The 24,162-nt window shown below is 38.5% G+C and overlaps 1 protein-coding gene across 1 annotated transcript; it reads left to right on the forward strand.

Moving 5' to 3' along the window:
- Window positions 1-1,205: 1,205 nt before the first annotated feature.
- Window positions 1,206-23,612, forward strand: LOC103724285 (putative yippee-like protein Os10g0369500). Its single transcript, XM_008815497.4, has 3 exons — window positions 1,206-1,664; window positions 5,544-5,652; window positions 23,332-23,612. The coding sequence occupies exons 1-3, from the start codon at window positions 1,522-1,524 to the stop codon at window positions 23,413-23,415; spliced, it is 336 nt and encodes a 111-aa protein (XP_008813719.1). The 5' UTR covers window positions 1,206-1,521; the 3' UTR covers window positions 23,416-23,612.
- Window positions 23,613-24,162: the final 550 nt, after the last annotated feature.

Consider the following 24,162-nt stretch of genomic DNA (forward strand, 5'->3'; position numbering starts at 1 on the left):
GGAGGCGGCGCTCGGAGGATGAAGAATAGCGATAGGGATTCGGGAGAAGAAACCCTAGCGATGTTTGTGCTTTCCATTTATACCGCTCCGAGTTTGGGTTGTGGGTCCACAAGACCAGGCCGCAGTAGTCAGCAGTGCGCCAGTGCGGGATTCTGAGTTCGAGTCGGGTCTTTGGGTCGGATCGGGTCATAGTGTAAACGGCCCAAAATAAATCCAAAAAAACAATAGGTCGAGTCGGATCGGGTTGGGTCTAAATTCAGTAAACCCAGACCTAATCTAAAAAAATGTTCGGGTCCAATTTGAGAATCCAACCCGGACCCGCAGGTTTTCCAAAACGGGTCAGGTTGCGAGTCGACCCGACCTATTTGCAGCCTTACAGGGATTATATATATTTGTGTACAGATTCCATATATGAAAAATAATATCAGCTGATATAGGATCTCACTAATAGTGAAAAATATTATAAATGATACAGGTTGTCATGTGAGGACCCGACCTATTTGCAGCCTTACAGGGATTATATATATTTGTGTACAAATTCCATATATAAAAAATAATATCGGCTAATATAGGATCTCACTAATAGTGGAAAATATTATAGATGATACAGGGTTGTCATGTGATTCCTAAAATTACTCTAACAAAATTATGCTAACAAAGGAAACTAATATAGGTTGACAAAAAATCATGCTGATAAAAAAAAATATTATAAGTGATGCAGGTTGTTACCTGATTCCTAAAATTTTTCTAATGAGTGATATTTTGAGCCATTCTTCAACAAAAAAGAATGCCTTCATGGACCAAACCACTTTCCATGGACTGGTAATAGGATGACTGCAGAAACCACCCATACCATGGTTCCGAATATTAAAAAGCTGATAAATTTCCACGACTCCTAACGAAACTTTATGGATTTGTAAGAAAAAACTGGCTTCCGCGATGAAATATATTCCTTTCTCATGCATATATACATTTTCTGGGCCATGGTTGCCAAAAAGTGCAAGGCCCTGTTATAACATTAAATATTTCTTTTCCAACTTTAAAATTATTTTAAAATATCATCAATAATAACTCGCCACGTAACCGTCAACCAAGCGAACACACGCTGCCGAAATGACCGTCGGTAATCCAAACCTCTCCGGACTCCCCTCTATAAATACCCGCCGTCGCTTTCTACCCCCGGTCCCTTGTTTTGACTCTTAAACCGGTCCTCTCATCTCCTCTTTTTGCAACCGAAAGCTAGAGAGAGATTCCTCCACGCTGCTTCTCTCCGTTTTCTTGACCATCCCCCCACCCCAAAAAGGTCCCCTTGATTCCGATCCGATCCTTCCTCTCCAATGGCGATTCGACGGGAAATCTCCGGTCTCTTCGACTTCTCCTCCTCCGATTGAGGTTTTCTGGGTGCCTGGTTGGTTCTTGGCGGAGACGGGGGCCGCTCTGGGGTCCCTGGTTGGAGGAGGATCGGAGATTTAGTGTTAGGGTTAGGGGGTTCCGGTTCTTGAGAGGTTGATTGAGCCGTCCATGGGGTTGCTCTTCGTGGAGTCGCTGCCTGGGCCGAAGGTCTTCAAGTGCAAGTGCTGCAAGGTTGATTCGGCCTCGCACGATGTCATCATCTCGAAGGACTTCAACGGGCGGTTTGGCCGGGCATATCTTTTCAAGAGCGTGTGAGTTGTTCTTTCTCCACCCTGATGCGCTCTTGCGATCCTGGGATTCTTTGGAAATTTGGCAGCTTTTAGTGTTTCGTGAATGAGTGTCGGTGCTGTATGATTGCTGCCTCTTTCTTGATATGTTGATGTTGCGATTTTGGTATTTGGATTGTATGAGTTACTAAATGGTGTGGGTATATAGTGTTTACACTTCTAGGTAGCCTGAACTGGAACTTGGATCGGCAGATTATAAATCTCTGTCCAAAGTATTCCGCTGATATTGTATGACTCAAAGTTGATTTGTAGGACGTGAATTTATCTATTTAGAATGCATGAACATTTAATTAACAACGATCTTACCTTGTAAAGATAAATGGATAGAAACAAAATTCTATGATTTCAAGAATGGATTAAAAACAACACGAGAATGAAATTTTATTAGAATTCTCTCAGCATATATCCTTTTAGCATGCCTAGCGGCAATTCCTGCATATGCATGGATTGGAGGATACAAATTGCTGGGTGATTGACTGCTGTAATGTCAGATGTCAGATGAGCAAGAAACATTTGTTGCCATGAAATAAGATATTGTAGAAGAGTTGAAAAGTTAATGTTGACCTTTAGAAGGACGAAATGAAAGGACATTAGTGCAGCAATGTTTGTAATCAAGGGAGGAAAAGGATTGTTTCCTAGAATTGTTACTGGAAAGTTTTTTACATTTTGAAATCCTGCTACTTGATATTTGTTTGGCTTTCTGTAAAGAGAACCTTCCTAAGCTGACTAGTCACACACTGGTTCTTGAACTTTGCCTGGTTGGTTGCACATTGTCCACTATTATAAGACATGGTGACAAATAGGAATCTCTAGTCTGAATTTGCTACGTGAATGGATATAAATTAACCTGGTCTTCTTTATTTCAGTTAAGAAAGTCCCTTATAGGATCTCTGGTGTAATTTAATACGTGATTGTGCTGCAATAAGACTAACTAACCATAATTGGGATTAATCTTTTACCTGCTTAGCAACTACAAAGACATATTAGGCCTATAAAATCAATTGGCAGTTCTAATCCAACCATTTTACTATTCTCCTTGTTTGTAAGAAGTTGAGTGTTTTCTATACTTAAGCAATTTGAACACTCAATAAGGATTATGATGCCCTGCACTTTTGCCAACATGATTTGTGGAGTAGTAAAAACCATAATATGTTAACTATATCATTTACAGCAGCATGCTGAATTCTTTTTAACTTGTCAATTCAACAACCCAATGAACAAAAAATATACATATACCGATTTTGATAGTAGACCAGCTTGATTATGCTTCAAGAAATTCTAAAGAAGCCATATAGAGGGACACCCATAGTCAAGGATATGCAACCATTCTGAATAGCGACAATTGCAAACCTCTCTTCTTGTTGTAGTTTAGAAAATGCTGATCTATCTGACTATAAGCTATTTCTGACTCTGTATTGCACTGAATGATAGCTTTTGAAGCTTATGGCAGTCATAAGCCGCCACGGCCTGATTAAGAATTTATTTCCTTGCAATTGTGCATTATGCACCAATCCATATACCATTTGCAATGACAAACTAGAGTCTACTGTCAAATACTAGAATGGCCGGAGTCCTTTTGGTTCAGGTATATGTTGTTTAAGTAAATGAGGTTGCATTTATATCATGACTTTCTTTCTGTTCAGTTAGAACTGCATAAATGCAAAAGAAAATGTTCATTCTCCAGGCATATATCTACTTAATCTCACAAATAACATTTCTCATCTGATCATTTTTTACATTCTGATTTGAACTTGTAATGCTTCTCTAAAGTTTCCCTAAGTACTGATTATGTGTAGTTTGTTCTCATTATTTTATGAACTTATGTGCTTGTATATCTGATTAATCAGATACCCTGATGTGCAACTGCTATATATTTTTATATTTGTTTTTCTTCTGCCCGTATAACCTGTATTCAGTCACCTCTGTTATACTCAGTGGCTATGCTATTAACAGATCTGTTTTATGTTGCTTTAACCTTTGAATGTGCATCTATTAACCTGCATTTGTTATTTATAATTCCTACATTTGCTTTCTTTCTTAAATTGCATGCATGACTTTCATTATCCTATATTGGTATTCTTTAAGTGTGTTCACGGATGAAGCATAGTTTGTTATCTAAGAAATTGGATAATGTAACTTTCTTTCGATTTATTAATAAATGTTTTTGATATGCATACTTTCACTGTGAATGCTACAGAAGCTTAGAGATAAGAATAGTATTGTGTAATGCATGTATACATAGAATAGATATGTGAAATGAATTGACTTATTACTAGATTGCTTCTTGCTTTAATTTTGGTAATAAGAAGTTTGGATCTTCCATGATGTAATTATGTAAAGGTGTAATTAATTGAATCATTTGTAATACAGAGTTATAATTATCATTTATAACCTATAGTTTATCCAAGATGCATTATTGCATTCAGTAGTCCCCAGATTTTTTTTAAAAAATTCTTAATCCCTTTGATAATTCATGTTTGAATTATAGGATGCAAAGATCTTAGTGTAGCCATGTATTTCTGTAGTTTCTATGTGCATTATATTTTTGTGAATTATTTCTTGTCAAACAAAAAGTTAACTAGTATAGTATAAAGGTGTAATAGTAATGTGGATGGAGAACTGGCATTGTATACTTGAAGACCAGGGAAGCAAATTGTGTTCACCTTTTATCACATGGTACAATTAATTTCCTTCCTAGATTGGCTTGAAGAAGAAACTTACTTTTTGCCTCTCCTTTATAACACATCTTTATATCTGCTGCTACACGGCACATCAGTTACCAGATCACAATACCAGGACTTTGCCTCAAGACATGCAATTATGAGATTCTGACTCTGGGAAGGCTGCTAGAACTATATTGTGAATTGATATGTAAAAGAAAAGATGAACCAACTTGCTGTATTGACACGACTTTTTATAGGGAACGCAAATGGTGGTCTTAGTAACTGGAGGATCAAGGGGACATTTTGAATTGTGTAAAACTTGCATTTTGAATTGAGAGACAAGATAGTAGTACAGCTTTGTAAGGGCTAGCAACATAATTTACCCTGGTACAGGCTTTGTATATAAAAATCCTTGCTAAATTGATTTTTGCTTGTTGCATATGAGATGCAGAATTATATCATTAATGCAGTGTGAAATCCCAAAAGCCAAACCAACATGCAACACATTGCAAGAGGTGATTTTTTGTTTGAAACTTTACCAATGTTTACTGGAAGGTCAGCAAGTTTTCCACATAGGGGAATCTGGCCCGGCTAATATGCAATTGGTTGAGTTGTTGTTGATGGAATACATTAATGGCAGGGTGAACATGTACTTCAGCTCTTTCCTTAGAAAGAAAAGGAAACAAAATAAAGATCATGTGCTTTTGCTCTCTTCATATGTTTCTTTTGTGTGTCTTTCTACTTGTCTCTAAAATAACTAGGAATTGAACACTTTTGTGATTGGTTGGATTATCATTTTATGATGGTTTGCCTTTAAAAACAATCTATCATTCATTGATATGTTGCTCTGCATGTCATTTTTTTGGATGTTTTGACTCATTTAGACATCTGACTATGAATGTTTGCCACCTGTTTTTAACATTCAAAATTTAGACATTTCGAGAAATATTCAGTGTTTGACTATAAGCCAAAAGAAATCTTCAAAAACAGAACTTCTGTAGATTCCAGTTTTTCTTATTCCTTCATGTGAAAATTATCTTTTGGAAAGCTGATACGTTAAGAATAGCTTGTCGAAAATCAAATAATTTTTGGTTTATGTTGATCTTTCAACTAGGAGAGCTTATATGGTGGAGCTTCTTGTTTTAAACTCCTATCTTGAACCTTATTTATGGAATTTCAGGGTGAACATTTCCTTGGGCCCCAATGAGGATCGCCACCTCGTGACTGGATTACACACTGTGAATGATATCTACTGTAGCTGCTGCCAACAAATTCTGGGTTGGAGATATGTAAGTGAGAAGACAAATTAATCTCTCATCATATTTCTTCTGAGTGCTCATCTTCATATTCATATGCTTGTATGGGAATGAAGTCTATATTAGACATATATATCAATGCTCCTTTCATTTCACATTTTTTAATCTTTTCTGCATTACACTTGTGGACGAATAATAAATTGTGCTAATAATGTAGAGTATTTTCCAGATGATAATTTTGAGTATAGCTTCTGACTTTGTTCATTATTTCCAAAACTTACAAACTTGTTTAGTGACTGTTTTTAGGATGTTTATCATATTACATGTTTATTCAGCTTTATCTTATACTTTGTTAATGTAGACCTACACGATTACACCATTGTTAGAAGTTTATAAGAACATAACAAAATAATAATTCAATATTTTTTTGGCCTTCTAAGAATTGATAGATGTAGCAGTTTTTTTTTTTTTTTGGTACACTGGCTCCTCACACCATACGTATATGAGACAACCAACAAAATAAAAAAAAAGAAGTTGGCTTAACGGGTAGGGAACGTCCGCCTGGTTCACCTAGAGGAAGCTTCTAGAGTGATGCGCCACATAAGAGGCCAGCCAGTCAGCGGCTATGTTTGCCTTCCAATAAATATGTGCGACCTTGAAAGCGCCACAATCCTCGGACATCCTCTGTATGTCATGGATCAGAGACAACCCGTTCGTCACGGTATGCCACCCACTGATCCCCTCGATCACAGAGGCCGAGTCACCCTCTAGATAGATATACACCCTTCCATGCCGCCTGCAGCTCCGCTCTAATGGCCGAGGTGTCGTAGATTCGGCATCCACCAGCCGCCACAAATCTGGAGTGGTGGTCTTTGATAACAAAGCCAACACCTTCCCTCTCGGCCTGCTCTGCAGCATTGCCATCGGAATTCACCTTAAGAAAACTAGAAAATGGGGGCTCTCAGAAAACAAGGATAAACCTAGTCGCTGACTCCGCTGGATGAAAGACCCAACTATCCCTAGTCGTCTCAGGAGATCGAGATGGTGCACTGCTGATGACCTCCGATGCGTGAAACAAGGCTCTAGTCGCCATCATCCTCGAATGTAGCTACCTATCCTCAAAGATCTGAATGTTCCTATCTGGCCAAGTATGTTAGGCCAAATAGGCACACCGGACCTCTCACTCCACCATGTTTGACCTCCTCGCAAACGTCCTCAGGCGAGTGAGAAATACCTCCAATAGGGATCTGCCATGCCTGACGTCGAGGGAGATCCCTGCATACCACCAAATCTAGGCCACCTGCGGGCAGCCAATGAGGGCATGGCAGATGATCTCCTCCGTCGCTAGACAGGCCTCACATACAGGGGGAACCCGGACCCCTCTGCTCGTTAGGATACCCCTGGTAGATAAGCACCCCCAAGTCACTTTCTATATGAATATGGCAACCCGGGGATGGACGCGCAGGCTCCAGATCCAGGCCTCCTCAATCTGCCTTGTCGGGGTCCTCGCCGCCAGGCCCTGAAGCTCTCGAGTGCTCACCCTCGGTCTCCCAGTGTTGCTCCATACTCTCCTGTCCGCCCTCTCCTCGGTGGGGATTGGCAGAGCCAAAATCCACTCGGCCAATGCCTTTTCCCAAGTTATCTGTTTGGATATATTTAATTTAGACATATGATTGTACAAGAACATTTTTTTTCAGATGCATTATGGGCCATTCACATGCTATGTAAGCAATATATAATTACACTTTTTCATAAATTTCATTCTTTTCATAATACTTAAATCAATTAGATTTTTGAAAATGTTATTGTAAAGACTATAAGTCTTAAAGTTTCTTGCACATGCATATGAAGATATGCACAAAAGGCTATTTACAATTTTACTTTTTTTATTTTGGGGGGTTTCTATTGGAAATTCTCATAAAGGTGGGCTTCCATTGATTATAGATTGATTTAATTTGATTTGTTACATAATACAGGCTAAGTTGTTGTCTGAATGAATATTAAGAAGTCCATAATCATGGTCTGCCGTACCGGTCGGTACGGGTCGGTACCGGCCGGTACATACCGGTACCGGATCCTACCAGTACAGTACAGCTACATATTTCGGTACCGGCCCGTACCGGCCTGTACCGACCGCGTACCGGCCCGTACCGAACCGGTACCAGCCTGAACCGACCAGTTCGTACCGGCTCCAAATTTTTTTTGCCTTTTAGCCCCGTTGGTACAGTACCGGTTTGGCTCGGTTTGGTTTGGTACCGTACCGGTACCAATGCCCACCGGTACGTTGGTACCACGTACCTTTTCCATAATTAATTTGTGATCATATGGTTAATTCACGCTTTATTGTCTTAGTCATGTGGTGTAGCGATTGGTGTAGGCCTAATTTGGTTAATGGACTCTGTAATGGGTGGACCCATTAACATTACTAATTGTGCTAGGTCCCCACTCCACTCCTATATATATCTGCTTGTAAAGAAACCCTAGGGCAATAAAATCTCTACATTCCTAGAGGCACCTATTCCATTGAGGAGACAGGTATAAAGGAGGAGAGGAAGTTCTGTCCCATCTCTGTTGCTTTCATCTTCCACAGGATATCGCTGTAGTAGTGATCAACCATGGCTGCTCAGGGCCATCAAGGTATACTTCATTCTTTCTTGAGTAGATTCATGATTTATTTATTTGGTGTTCTAATCTCCCTCACGTAGTCCATGAAATTGCAGCATCTGGTATAATAGGCCAGATTTTGTTAGAGTTTAGAATCAAAATAATAGATCAAATCAAGAAGAAATCAAATCAATAAAAAGGGGCGTGAGGAAGCAGTTAATAAATAAAAAAAGAAAAAAAGGGAAGAAGGGACGACGCTCAGGTTCTCCATTGTCGTGCCTTCCTCTCATCCAGTGGCCGAAAAGGCCACCGGCGGCCGCTTGGGCCACGCCGTCCGTGAGCCGGCAAGTGCCCGAGCCGCCGCGTGGGCAGTCTTCTTCCGTCGATTTTCAAGAAGAGATGAAAAGAAAGGACCGCTAGTAGCGGTTCTCTCGATCGCGAAAAACTAGATGTCGGAGGGCTGAGAAGGCGGCGGGCTGCTATCCAAAGGATTTCGGTGGTGGTTTGGGGGAGGACAGGACACTGGGTATGGCGCCCTCCTCCACCCAGTTGTGAGGAAGAAGAGTTAAATGGGTTTCAGGTTTTGGTTTTCGACCCCAAAAAAATCAATTAAGCCTCTGAAAGGTATAATATTTCACAAAAAGTCCACTATAAATTACATTTTGGTCCCTATGATGAAATTTTATTACATAAAAGGTTCCTAAATATGTATTTTGTCCTTTTCTAAAGTTTTATTACGAAATAGTACTCTAATAATTATGTATCGCTCTCTGTAATGAATTTTTATTGCATAAAGGTCCTTGGACATGTTAGAAATTTTATGTAATCTCACATTTGGATTGAATGATGATATGGTTTGTGTAAATTCCTATGTTGGAGGGTTGCAAGTTTCAATGAGTGGTGACCACCAAAGTGGCCTATTCATTAAGATTTGCAGGATTCCTCTATTTTTGTTTCAAAAATTGGGAATCATTTTAAGTTTTTTTTGTAAATTGCATGTTATTGGTGCATCAAGGTTAATGAATAGATTTATGGGCATATTTAGTTCATCTTTCTTTTGTTTGGAGGGTTGTGGGTTTTAATAGATGGTGATCACCAAAGTGGCCCATCCATTGAGATTTGCATGTTTCTTCTTTTGATTTTGAAAGGGATTGAGAAGCATTGGGGACCAAAGTGGCCCATCCACGGTGATCATCTTCTCAAAGGGAGTTTATTGTGTTTTATAATTCTGAAGTGGAGTATTTTTGACTAATGAGTGTACATAGTCCAGGAATCCATTCTACCAAAGTAGATGGATCTCCGAAAGCTAATGATACCTTACTAGTTGATTCCACTGTATGCTGGAGAGGATACTTTATGTGGGTTATGTTCTTGCCAAAGGAAGTTTGCGGCATTGAAATAAGGGCTCTCATTAAAGTAATGTGTATAAATGTTTTCAAGCATGTTGGTTACCTATATTTATCCATTAATTAACTCCATTGAAACTATGACTGGAACAAATTATAAAAGATGGAAACGTGATATTGAATTAATGCTGGGTTTGGACTTTTGGATATTGCACTGAGGGATGATCCTCTATCTCAAGTTACTACTAAGAATACTCCAAAGCAAAAGACTGCCTATGAAAAGTGGGATAGAGCGAATTGACTTAGCCTAATGATCATGAAGAGGTCATATCGGATTCGATTCTAGATGCTATACCTGACAATGGTAAGGCTAGATAATTCTTTGATGCCATAAGAGGTATGTAGAATCTGATAAGGCTGAGGCTGGAGAGCTGATGGATAAATTAATCAATCTGAAATATGATGGTACTAGTGGTGTTAGGGCTTATATCATGAAACTAGAGAGTATTGCATCCAAGCTTAGTAGTCTTGAGATCCCTATGCCTAAAGATTTTCTTGTGCATCAAGTTCTTAATTCTCTTCCTATGCAATTTAGTCAGCTTAAAACTACATATAATGTGCAGAGGGATAAATGGAATATAAATGGACTTATTTTTGTTTGTGTTTAAGAGGAAGAAAAATATCTTAGGGAAAAGGGTGAGAGTGCTAATATGGTGTATCAGTCACGCCCTAAGGATCCCACACATAACAAGAAAAAGGGTAATGGTTTTAAAAAAGAAAGTCAAACTCAAAATTCTGGAAGTGGATATTAGAATTTTAAAGGCCCACGAACTGTTATTAAGAAGGTTTTGAAGTGCTTTTTCTGCAAAAGGAAGGGTCATAAGAAATCTGAATATTTCAAATATAATAATTGCTTAGAGAAGAAGAACATGCATGTAGGTGCTTCACCAGCCCTTGTTTTGAATCTGGTTTAGTAGATGTTTCATTACATTCTTGGTGGTTGGATATTGGGGCATCTATTTTTAATACTAATTCTTTGCAGGGGGTTCATAAACAAGCGGAGGGCAAGTGATGATGAAGTCGTGATGATGAAGTCAATATGTTCGTAGGAAATGGAGTCAGAGTTCTAGTTGAACTTTTAGGAGGTGTTAGATTAGAGTTGGAGTCAGAATTTACTCTTGTTTTAGAAAATATTACATATGTATCGTCCATGAGACGGAATTTGATTTCTAAACCTGATTCTAGTGGTTTTAGATTTATCTTTGGTAATGAAAAGGTTGAACTGTTTTTTGGATCTAAATTTGTTGGTGGAGGTCTTTTATGTGATGGTTTATATCGCCTTAACATTATCTCTAGAAAATGAGTTCTTTTCTATGCATGTAGATGGTATTGTCTCTAAAAAGCGATTGGCTAGGATAAATCCTCAATGTTGTAGCATAAGCGGTTGGGTCACATTTCTAAAGAGAGGATTCAAAGGTTAATTAATGATGAAATTCTGCCTTTGCTTGACTTTAGTAATTTTCACACTTGTATTGATTGTCTTAGGGGAAAATTTACCAAATCTAAAAGAAAGGAGTCTACATGTAGTAATGAACTTTTAGAACTCATTCATACAGACATTAGTAGACTCCTAGATTCTAATATTTGTGGTAGTAGGTATTTTATTACTTTTATAGATGACTTTTCTCGCTATAGATATATCTATCTTCTCAAAGAAAAATCTGAAGCACTTGATAAGTTTAAAATTCTTAAAACTGAGGTTGAAAAGAAGCGTGAGAAGATAATTAAGTTTGTGAGATGTGATCATGGTGCTGAATATTATGGTTGACATGGTGAATTTGGCCAACAAATAGGAACATTTTCCAAGTACTTGCAGGAATGTGGAATAGTTGCTCAATATACCATGCTTGGAACACCTGAGAAAAATAGTGTAGCTTAGAGGCGTAATCACACTCTTAAGAATATAGTAAAAACCATGATGAGTGGGTGTATTTTATTGATATCTCTAGGGTGAGGCCTTAACAACTGCCATCTATATCTTGAATAGGGTTCCTAGTAAGGCAGCTCCTAAAACATCTTTTGAGTTGTTGGTGGGAAGAAAGCCTAGTATTATAATCCATTAGAGAATAAGTCTGGACCTAGAACAACTCACTGTTATTTCATTGGCTATCTAGAAAATTCTAAAGGATACAGATTCTGTCGCCCTAATAGAGGCACAAAGATCGTTGGGTCTATCCATGCTAGGTTTGTAGAGTTTGATATGGACAGTTGCAGATGTTCTCATATTGAAGATGTGAAGAATATTGGAGAAGCTTCATTTGTACTTGGTGTTGAGATTCACAAGGATAGAACCCGTGGTGTATTGGCGTTGTCTCAGAGAGCTTACATTAATCATGTACTGAGTAGATTTGATATGCATAATTGCAAATTTGGAGATGTACTTATGGTCAAGGAAGATAAATTCAGCAGAAGTTGGTGCCCTAAGAATGATATAGAAAGAGAATCCATGAAGCGAATACCCTATTCTAATGTTGTGGACAGTCTGATGTATGCACAAGACTGCACTAGACTGGATATAGAGTATGCTATTGGTGTACTTGGTAATTATATGACAAATCCAGGTATGGAGCATTGGAAGGCAGCTACAAAGGTTATGAGGTATTTATTGAAAATCAAAAATTTTATGCTAGCATATAGAAGGTCTGATAATTTTGAAGTAATTGGATATTGTGATTCTGACTTTGCTAGTTGCATGGATGATAAGAATTCCACTTTTAGTATATTTTATGATGGCTGGAGGAGCTATTTGATGCTGGACCGCAAAGGAGAAAGAAAGGGAGAAGGAAAATAAGAAGAAGGGGAGGAAGGAAACTAGGCTTCACGCCTAGCTCTTGTTCTTGGCTTCACACCAGGGCTCAAGGAAAAAATTACTTTATTCATAGCATACCCCTTACAAACGTATGGTCCAACATATATATGAGACCCAAAATGCAAAAAGACCCCTACAAAGAAGCTAATCTCACAAAGACCCTCAAACATAACAAAATACCTAAATAAACCCAAAGGCTATCAAAATAAAGCAAAATCACTCTAACCACAATGAAACTGGCTGGACCATCCTCCTGCGGCGATTGTCGACCTGAGTGACGGGTGATCTGGTACTGGCATCTGTACCACTATTTCTTGGAAAAGTTTGAAACAAACTCTTGTGGCATCTTCTACCATGCAAGCAGAGTTTATGGCATGTTATGGTGTTATGGAGCTACAACTCATATTTGGTTAAAAAATTTTATCTCAAGGCTTATGATTGTTGATTGTATTTTGAAACCACTTAAGATTTATTGTGATATTAGTGCAGTTGTATTCTTTTCAAAGCATAATAAGAGTTCCAGCGCCTCTAAACATATAGCGATAAAGCATCTCACAGTCTTAAAAAGGGAGACGTTATTGAGCACATAGAAACTGATGCAATGCTGGTGGATCTATTGACTAAAGGACTTAGATTCAATGTATTTGTTAAACATGTGGAAAACATGAGTGTATTGGAATCTTTTGATGTATTTGGTTAGTGGGAGCATTGTTTTGTTAAATATTATTTGGATGCCTTAAAGTTTTTTTTCCATTATTTTCATATTGCAATATCACAGTTACATTTGTACACACATGGTTGTTTGTACATGTTGTTTAAATGAAAGTCTTAAGCATAAAGTTGCTGCTTAAGGATAAAGGTATTGCTTTGATATCATGATTTGTCTGGATATATAAAGGTGAAATTTTGACATAAGCTTAAAGTTGTTATAGCAATTTCCATTTGAAAGCATAAAGGGGTTTCATTTGAGACTATAAAGTAGACTGATGATGAACTTTGTATGTTTTGATCACATAAGGATATAGAGTTCACACTACATGTACCACATCACTGAGATCTATATCGATAAGATTACTAACATTTGTAACCATAGAGGGTCTTGTATCAGTAAATGATATAAATACTGCGATGATTCAATGTTGGTTATTTTGTCGGACCGGATTTTTTTGACTTAAGATGTTGTTCATTCAGGACATTTGTATATGTGGCCACATGAGGTGAACTTAGCCCAAGAGTCATTTTCGAATTACATATATCCAATAAATATATTTTCTTAAAAATAATTAAAGTCTTAATAAATGTCGCCCAAGTTGGAGAATGTTGGAATTTCTTAAAGGTGGGCTTCCATTGATTATGGATTGATTTTAATTTGATTTGTTGCATAATACGGGCTAAGTTGTCGTCTAAATGAATATTAAGAAGCCCATAATTAATTTGTGATCTTATGGTTAATTCAGGCTCTATTGACTTAGTCATGTGGTGTAGCAAGTATTGGTGTAGGTCTGATTTGGTTAATAGGCTGTAATGAGTGGACCCATTAACATTACTAATTGGGCAAGGTCCCCACTCCACTCCTGTATATATCTACCTATAGAGAAACCTTAGGACGTTAAAATATCTACATTCCTTGAGGCACCTATGCCATTGAGGAAACAAGCATAAAGGAGGAGGAGAGGAAGATCCATCCCATCTCTGTGCTTTCATCTTCCACAGGATATCACTGTAGTGATCAACCATGGCTACTCAGGCCATCAAGGTACGTTTTAATCTTCCTTGAGTAGATTCATGGTTTATTTATTTTGTGTTATAATCTCCCCCATATAGTCCATGAAATTGCAATAGTTTCCTCTCTTGATGTTTCTCTGCTTTCAAATGGTCTACCTCAAATGTTGGGAAAAATTTGAAGATGCTGAAAATATAAAACATCTAGGAATCCCACTTCAATTTCTCCTTTATAATATTTCTTCCATATTGTCAACAATATCAGTAAAACGTGAGTTTCAATGACTTTCTTGGAGTCTTGATGACTGTGTAGCAAGTCATGAATTTCTTTTTCTTTTGCCTTCATACATCTTGAATCATGCATTATATGTCCCCCGTCTCTGATGGAACTATGAAAATTCTGGCAATATACATAGCATGCTTGTAAGAGATGGGTGGCCCAATGCAAAGGTTTCCTGCCACTATGAGGTTTGGGAAGCGTCAGATGTACATAGCATGCTTGTACATGGCTAGAGTTGGCCTAGGATTTGGGCTTGCAACAATTAAGCTCCTTGGCAGGGGTGTAGTGGGTGCTAGTAGGGGAGAAAGGGTCTCTCTCTCACGCCACCCCTCTTATCCCCCTCTCTCTCTCTTTGCACATGTGTATCTCTCCACTCTATTCTTACTAACCCAACATGGTCCATAAGCTTGCTTATGACCAGGTCAAGTTCAAGCTGATCCAGATTTTAGTTGCCTAGGGGGAAAGTATGTCCTCTGAATTTTTTTTTTAAATTTTGATTATCTCATGGGTTTTATGGACCTTGCTTTTAGAAGTTCATAAAAATTAACTTTTAACTTTATTTGCTCTCTTTCTTTCAAGCATCACTTGGCTGAAGATTGGACTATGAAAGTTTGCATTCAATTTGCCGTAGGATAGTCGAGGAAAGGGGATCTAGAAGGGTTTACGGTAGGACTGAAACCTGAAAGGTGCTGGAATTTCTAAATTTTCAATAAAACTTAACTCTTCTGGAGCCTGGGAATTATACCTAACGTTTGAAGTTCTCACACCTATGTAGTGGAATCACAGCACAAAAGTAAAGAAAAGCAACAAAAAACCACTGCCTCCATTATCTCATTCATAATCTGCATAAAGTCTGATTATTTCAAACTGTAGGAATCCCTTTTAATAACAAAACAGAAACCCTAATTCAACTTTACTTTAAAATCCTAAAACTGCCTCTAATAAAGGGCAGTTATTGTTCACTGTTACTCTACTGTGAACAGTGCTGTGAATGGTAATGTGCTACAGCAATTAGGTTCCTAGGTAAGCATTGGGATCTTTTAATTTCAGCCCTATAATCCAAAATAACCCACTAAAATTGAAGATAACCAGGAAATAAAAGAAACATACAGAACAATGATAACTAAAATTAAATCTAATAAAATCTCCTGGTCACAGCCCTATGATGCAACATGGCAAAAACTTGGATTTCCATCATTCACTTCCACTGTGCAAGAACTCGCCTTGAGTTCTTTTAAGTCGAATTTGAAGCTTCTCTGGTTGATTCCTTAGTGTAATAATAGTGAGATATCCCTTAAGAGGATGTCTGAAGTAGACTTAAGTATCTTGTGATCTTTTGGAAGATATATATAGTTGAATATATGTCTCACTATTCAAAGAAACCAGAAGTGACAAGTCATATGATAATTGCATGTTGGAAGAATTTGTATTTGTTGAAACTTCAGAAATGTCCTTCATTGCTATACTTGTAAATAATTCTTCAGACCCAACATAAGCAACCTTACGATCACAACTTTCATAATATCCTCTTGAGTGCAAACTTCTTTTATCTTCATTGAGTTTGGTGATGTGTCAACCACGACTGCTCTATCTTCAACGAGAATTTCAGAATCATGATGATTCCCTACCCGTGGGCGTCTTGATTGCAAAAGCAACATGTATTTCTTTTCGATGTAGAAGCTTCCCTTCTTTGGTTCTTCTTTCACTCCCTGAAACATGATGCTCTCTTTGTTGTCCTCAATCTGATTTTCATATGGAAAAAAATCTATTGCATGCTGACATTGGTGTTGTCTTTTTGTACGTAATATCTCCTGCATGTGCTTTGTGAAGTCCCCGAGTTGTTGACGATGTAATACCTTTGCCTCTTATGTCCTGGGGTTGTTTGTGCTTTGTCACTTTGCCTTTGATACGGTCCTAACAATCTTCCGACTTGGAAATTTTGTGCTCCAGTCTGGCCACAAATTCATCTTGCACAATGGTATTTAAAAGCTTGTGGAGATTCCACCATTTCATCAAATTTATCATGCATGCTAATCAACTAGTCATCACATTGTGCTCATGTCAAAAGACCCGTTTCACTTCGATACCAAGACTGCCTTCGATAACTGTACATGGTGGAAAAACTTGACTCTAATTCGGGGGAAGGGGATCTAGAAGGTTTTAAGATATGATCGAAACCTAAAAGGTGCTGGAATTTCAATTGCAGATCTGAGTTGTCAATAAAACTGAACTAGAAGGACTTGCAGACCTGAGTGGTCAATAAAACTGAACTAGAAGGACCATTTGTCGGAGAGAATACGTAATAGATAGCTACTATCTGACCTATGTTTTCGGATTCTGGACCTTAAGTTGATTTAAAGGTTTTATATAATTGAATATCTGAAATTGAATGTTTTCTGGAATATTCTAAGAAAATCTTATATTTTGTATGACCAAAAAAATTCTCTGTAAAATGAAGCCCAAAAGAAAGATCAATAAGATATGAATAAGAGTAAAGGGAGCAAGACCAAATAAGTCTCTATGGTATCAGTGCAGAAAGAAGACTAAAAATAAAAGAAAGGGAAAAGATAATACTGGACTCATTCTGGAACCTAGGAATCAGACATAGGGTTTGAAGGCCTCACACCTCCATTGCAGAATCAAACCACAACAGCAAATAAATAAAAAAGAAGGGTGAGGACTTCATTATTTTATTCATAATCTGCATACAGTCTGATTATATCAGACCATACGAGCCCCGTTTTATAACAAAACAGAAACCCTAGTTCAACTCTATTTTAAAATCCCACAACTCTCCTTAAATAGTGGTACCAAAAGAAAAAGCACAACAGGATACTTTTAATGGCTAGTGTAGTATGAACAGTTTTCCAAGCAGCAATGTGCTATGGTTCCTAGATAACAATGGAGATCTTTTAATTTCAGCTGTAAATGAGCAAGGCCCTATCAAGTTAGACGTATGCTAGAACATATGGTGCTAATGAATCACTTTTTTAATAGACATTCTTGCCCTATCAGATATGCCAATATATTTCCCTTTGTATAATGGCTTCTCTTGGTTTCTGATTCATCCTTATGTTGACAACTTTTGGACAACTTTAAAGATTTGGATACATCTCTTTGTCCTATGGAATTGAGTGGGTCTTGCATTCTTTTTTCGCTTTCTTTTTTTAAGTGGGTTTTGCAAATGTGTTTTTTTAAATAAAACTAAGTGGTCCTTCTGTTAATAACTCTTCAATAATTTCCATCAATTCCATTATCTGAGCAATTAATTTATTATGCATTTGTATGGTGGCTATTGCTTCAAGCTCTAGGTGCAGCCATCAAGCTGCTCCATCCTGCCGGGCTGGTTATCGTTTAGGTTTCGGCTTAGTTCCCAATATGCTGTTGCCTAAGTTTTAGTAAGACAACTACTTCACTAGGACCTGCTGTGTCTTAAATTGATTATTGTGGTGATTGTTTCTAAGAAAACATGCCTTTGTACTTTGGTATTCCATTAAGCTTCAGACTTTGGCTCTAACATCATGTCCACAATTGCTTCATGCCCTTTTTTGTTTTGCAATTCTTGGACATCCTCCTCTTCAAGCTCAAAGTGGTGTATATGAGGTAAATGCAGAAGCCTGCTAGAATTGGCTCAAGAAACAAGCATCGCTTAAGCTTGCCTAGGTCTATGTATGCATCACTTATGTGATTCTTTGCTGCATTCATGAAGCTTTTAGTGCTAACTCAGTTTGGTGCCCTCTCCATGTTCCTTTATTTAGTTCAGAAGATTCATGATATCGTCCCTCACAACACTTTCTTTAGAATCAAGAGTAAATGGACTTAGAACCTGATTAGGATGGTGTTCCTGGAAATAAGAATTGGCTTGTAGTTGAGACTTCCTGTGTGTGATGCATTTGTATATATACTACCTGTTTATTCTAGGTTGAAGCCATCCTTACCTCCATGCTTGTCCTTGCAGGATGCATCAATAAGTGTGCCTACTTTATATTTTCTACTTTTTGGTATTTTCACTTCTTTAGATATTGATGCTTTGTTGTTCTGTTACTAGCCACAAAGCTCTCACTAAATGCATTCTCCTTTGATACTTAATATTTCTGATTCTTCCTTATTGCCAATATTTTTCCTTGATAGACCCTCACTACTCTTAAAATTTTTTTCCATACTTTAATCTCCATTTCAAAGCTTTGTCTTGTATTTGTGTCTTGCTTGCTCGCTCTTTATTTCCCTCTGGGTTTTCAGGGCTTTATTGTAGCTTTCTGCTCCATTAAGCCTGAATTTCTTCTTTAGAATGACCTGCACATTGAGTGTAGAAATGGGCCATAAGTGAGATCTGCATCAAATCTTCTTTTACTGGCTGCAAAGTTTTCACTTGTTTTATGATCTCTCTCTCTCTCATCTGAATTGTGGACCCCAGGATTTTAACAACTATGCTATATCTGATGCATCCATTTAAGCATGGTACTTGTCATGTGCCTCATAGTTGGCATTTGAATGACTCTTGTTCAGTACAGTTCTGGTAGCCTTTATATGAGCCTCCATCCTGTGATGAAGCATTTCTGGGTCCCAGGTGGTAAACCACTACCTATGAGGAGCTTCAAGGTTCTAAATAGGAACATACACATGTGGGCACCTTGTAATCATTTAGCCAGCATCTAATTGTTCTTTGAAAGGTAGGGTGAAGAATTACCCACAAATGCTTTGTTTAAAGCATAGTCTGCCTGATGCCGGACTGCAAAGGAGAAAGAAAAGGGAGAAGAAGGAAAATATAAGGAAGGCGAGGAAGGGAACTAGGCTTCATGCCTAGCTCTTGCTCTTGGCTTCGCACCAAGGCTCAAGGAAAAAATTACTTCATTGACAGCATATCCTTTACCAACATATGGTCCAATATATATATATAAGACCCAAAATACGAAAAAAACCCCTACAAAGAAGTTGATCTCACAAAGACCCTCAAAGATAACAAAATACCTAAATAAGCCTAAAGGCTATCAAAATAAAGCAAAATCACTCTAACCAAAATGAACTGGCTGGACCATCCTTTTGTGGCGACTGTAGGCCTGAGTGACGGATGATTTGGTATGGTGTCCACACCAACTTTCTCCGGGTGGGAAGAAGTCGACCTCGACGAGCGCGGCCCGGTATGGCTCTGGTAGTACTCCAACAGGTCCGGATCAATTTGCTGGAGCTCCTCTCGCATGATCCAAGTGAAATCGAACTCTAGCCATCCTCTCCAACGACCCAAGTGCTCGATGCCTCCATCACTGGTAAAATGGCATCAATTTGCTCTTTTTGTGTTGGTTGGAGGGGCAAAGGGATCGAAGCTGGTATGGGATCAGGAATAGGGAGACTATCGGGCTTAGAAGAGGGCTCGACAAATGGGTCATCGGAGATTATTGGTGGGCCCTTGTAAGCAACCAAATATTTAATATTAAAAGTTGGGCTAATACCAAAATTAAATGGGAGCTCAATGATATAGGTATTCGTGCCAATCCTGTGCAACACCCTGAATGGCCCAGCACTACGAGCCTGAAATTTCTTAACAGTTTCAGATAGAAATCGCTCAGACCGAATGCAGATCATAACATAATCTCCAGTTTGAAACTTCTTATCACGCCTGTGGGAATCAACTTGCAGTTTATAGTGAGCATTACTCGTATGAATGCACTTGTAGATTTTCTAATGCAACTCATGAATATGGTGTGCAAATGCATGTGCAGACTCAAAAATCCTAACATGGGATGACATGGGTAAAAAATCTAGAGGTACCAAGCTTAAATTTTCTATTGCTTATCATTCACAAACAGACCCGCAATTGGGGATTCAATTCTTCATGTAGCACAATTTGCATATAATAATTCAGTCAACAGGTTCATAGGGATGAGTCCATTTGAGGTAGTGCATAGTTAACTGATACCGAGATCCGTACCGATCGGTGGACAGGTTGGTACAGTACAGGTTCAGTATCGTCCCAACACGGTACGCTTGGGCATGCAGTTTCATACCAGCACATCCATTTTTTTTTGGAGTTTTTCAAGTTGATTTAATTGGTAATCAATCTTTTTGAACTTTTTCAATAATTTTAAGTCTAATTTGATATTTTTTTTAATATTTTTTGATATTTATATAATTTCATTTTAACCTAAATGATGCATCTTATTGTTTTAAAACGATACAAATCATAAAATGATTAGTGCAATGTTGCATACTACAAGAAGCAACATGAAATATCCTCAAATCAAGTAGTGAGGTAAAAAATATAAAATAATACGATCAATTATATATATTTAAAGTACAACATATATACCGATATCTAAAATATCGTAAGTGACATCTCTCGTAGATATTCGAATCATTAGTATAGTCGGAGGCACATCAGCCCACCTCTCTAACCAAGCGGCGTTGTAGTCTTGTATGTTTATTACATAAGAAACTCGGTCCAGGTTATAAGCACTCTCGATCTCTCACTGAAGCTCTGGCTCTGAGAGGTGTCCTCTTGCTGATAAAACGATTGTGAGGGGGCCCATCCGAATAAGCCGATAGCAAAATCTGACGTGTAAGATCCTTCGGGCTGCATAAGGTAGTAGCCACCGAAAGATGCCTTAGACACATCATATTCATATTTATATCCATATGGGTCATAGGCTGCTGTAGCTTTGGATAATAGTATCCAGTATATAACTTGAAATCTGATAAATCTAGGGATCCAACTCTACGTGCAAGATCATCTGTAGCTGTATCGTGTCCTCATAAATGACCTCGAGGAGTCTATTTTCTATATGCAATCGGATCCTCGCGGGCTCCGCTAGATCATGCACCGTGTTCCTGTCCTGTGTAACATGCGTAAACTATGACTTACCGATAAATTGAAGACCACTATACGGCTGTCTCATAAATGGTGGTCTCATGTCTTCCACTTCCTCGGCCAGCAAATTCATGACCACCAGAACTGCTACTCTTGGTCTTTGAATCTAAGTAAACTGACTCCTCCATGATACTCCATTGGGGCTGCAGGTGCTTTTGTTTTTTTTTGTGTTAGGCAGCTGCTTTCTTACTCTTTATGCCACTCACTGCCTGCCTATCTTTCGTGCCCCACTTGCCTGGCTTTGTTGGGAGGATGTATGTCGCCCTTCCGATCGAGTCGACCGAATAGCGTAGTGGCCTCATCAAACATCTCTCAATCATATCTCTGAGAGGATATCTCGAACAAGGAGTCATATGGCGATCGACTCTTCTGTGGTTGTGGCTAATTAGCTGGAAGGATGCGTAGAATATTGCTCTCTGCTCATTGTCCAGCATCGACCCTAACCTCGTTGGCTACAAAACTAACCGGTTGTGGAGGCGATCCTCTCTCATCAAGCTCCGACTCCTGCTGCTGGCCCACAAGCCATCTGATCATAGGATTATCCTCATCATTAATGTAAGCATTATTGATCGGATCTGTATACTTTAGCTCTACTTCTTTTTGAATGCACTTCAGTCTCAACCTCAGATTGTAATGAACATATACAAGGTCGTTGAAGTGCTTCTGTGTTAAACAGTTTTTTTGCTTACTGTGGATGAGGGCGGAGGTGGACCAGTTGTGTCCACAGCCACTTGAGGAGACCATTTGATAGAGGATCCGGATAGCTAGTCGCTTAAAATTTTTTGCGGACAAACCAAAACAAAGCCTTCTCGGCCTTCCCAACATCCTTTTATCACCAAACAAAAGAAAGGAGAGGGGGCCCGGTTTAGAATCTGGTCGGACCAGTTGCGCTCACAGCCACTCGAGGGGACCGTTTGGGAAAGATTCGGATAGTTAGCCTCTTAAGATTTTTCACGGACAAGCCAAAATGAAGCCTTCTCGGATCTTCCCAACATCCTTTTATCACCAAACAAAGAAAAGGGGAAGGGGCCCGATTCAAAACGGGGTCGACTCGGTGCAAATCGGACGATTCACACTGATTTCGAACGAAACCGGCTGGTTCCAAACAGTTCCAGAGGGTTCGGTCCGGGCCTTTTCCGGCCGGTTCTGGTCGGGTTGGAATCAGTTCTAGCCAGTTCGGGTCCGGAACCGACTCCAATAGGTGAACCGACTCAGTTTTCCACCAGATCGGCTCGGTACGGGCTGAACCGAACGGTTCAAGCCGGTTCGGCCTTCCTTGGTTTAAAGATTACGATTAGGAGGTAGATTGTAGTCACAGTCACACTGCATTTATCCGAACAATTTGGGATCAGCTTTTTGGATCCTTATTTGTTGATCACTAAACACAATTTGTAGCATATGCAGTTAGAATTACTATAATCATATAGCAAGACTCCTATAGGGCTTGTTTCTATCTCAGAAATAATTGAGTCTGTGCATGGCTATGACAGACTGAAAAATGTGATCCAATTTAAGCTCTTTTAGCATATACAGCGACAGGACAACAGAAATTATAAATGCTTCTGTGATGCTAATGAGTGATAAAGGGTGTGAAGCTAAGAGGCATTTTCTACAATATTGTGTATGCTATTTGCAATACATTCAATATTAAACAAGTTGTTCTCTGTTGCTAACGAGTTCTGGGCTTGGCCAAATGGGCCAGATCCTGTGGCAAAACCTGATTTGGATAATAAATGTCAACATGCTTGTAGCTCTTTTGAAAAACTGAAATCCTGCTTGGGCTCCTTCATTAGATATTTTCATGAAATGAGGTGTCTGTCATAATTCATGATATCCATAAAAGCTCTAACATTTTGTATCATGTAAATTTGGATTCTGCAGTGTCAAATGTATAGTTTAGCCTAGTTGGTTACACGTGATATTTTTTTCTTCCATCTGATTATAAGTTTTTTCCATTGTTCTAATCATTTTATTATGTTTAATTGGTTGTTCATGCACTATTTTTTAAAAAATATTATGTATGCTGCAGGAGAAGGCATATGATGAGAGTCAGAAATACAAAGAAGGGAAGTACATTCTAGAGAAAGCTAGGATGTTGAAGGAGGGCTGGTGATGCATGAATGGACTGGGCTAGGGGAACCAACCTAGAGGTGTATCTGTGTGGTGGTAGAAAATCCTGTCTGGGACTGTCAAAAAATGAGTCCAGTCATAGACATCTTGGAACTGATCACTAGATTAGGATGTCAAACTCAAAACATTCTTGCGAACTTTGAAATAAAAGAAAAACAATTTGTTTGATTAATTGGCCAATTGATACTGTCTTATTCATTTGGTTTATTTACAGCATGTGGTAGAGTTGGTTAGTTAATCCTGGAGTTTTCTGATATCTGGTGTGGATAATTATTTCTGAAGTGTCATATTCATATTGTTTTCTCAGATCCTGTTGTGTGGATGAGAATCATTCTTCGCTCTGCTGGAATGTTTTGAAGTCACTGTTTGATCAATTTTTTCAGGAAGTTCTCTATTGATATGATCATCTGGGTTGGCATTCCTGCGTGTGGTTTCTAGAGAGAACTGAGCCAACATAGTAGCTAAAGTTTATTCCTGATTGTGGTATGTCTTGTCTCTGATATATTCACTTCATCTGTATCGGAGGCATATACATTGCTGGATTGTCGCTCTTCACAGCTCATCCAGAACTCAGATCTGTTTACATAAGAATTGCTCCTTCGTACATCCTTAAAATGATCAATAGTGGTCCTTTAGTAAGATAAAACAGTGCATGCCTCAGAAGATTTTATTTATTAATTTATTGAGAAAAGGAAGGGGACTATCCTCATCCCGCCATCCCAGGTATGGA

This window comes from Phoenix dactylifera, unplaced genomic scaffold, assembly GCF_009389715.1.
Source record: "Phoenix dactylifera cultivar Barhee BC4 unplaced genomic scaffold, palm_55x_up_171113_PBpolish2nd_filt_p 000300F, whole genome shotgun sequence".
In the NCBI taxonomy this organism is placed as follows: Eukaryota; Viridiplantae; Streptophyta; class Magnoliopsida; order Arecales; family Arecaceae; genus Phoenix; species Phoenix dactylifera.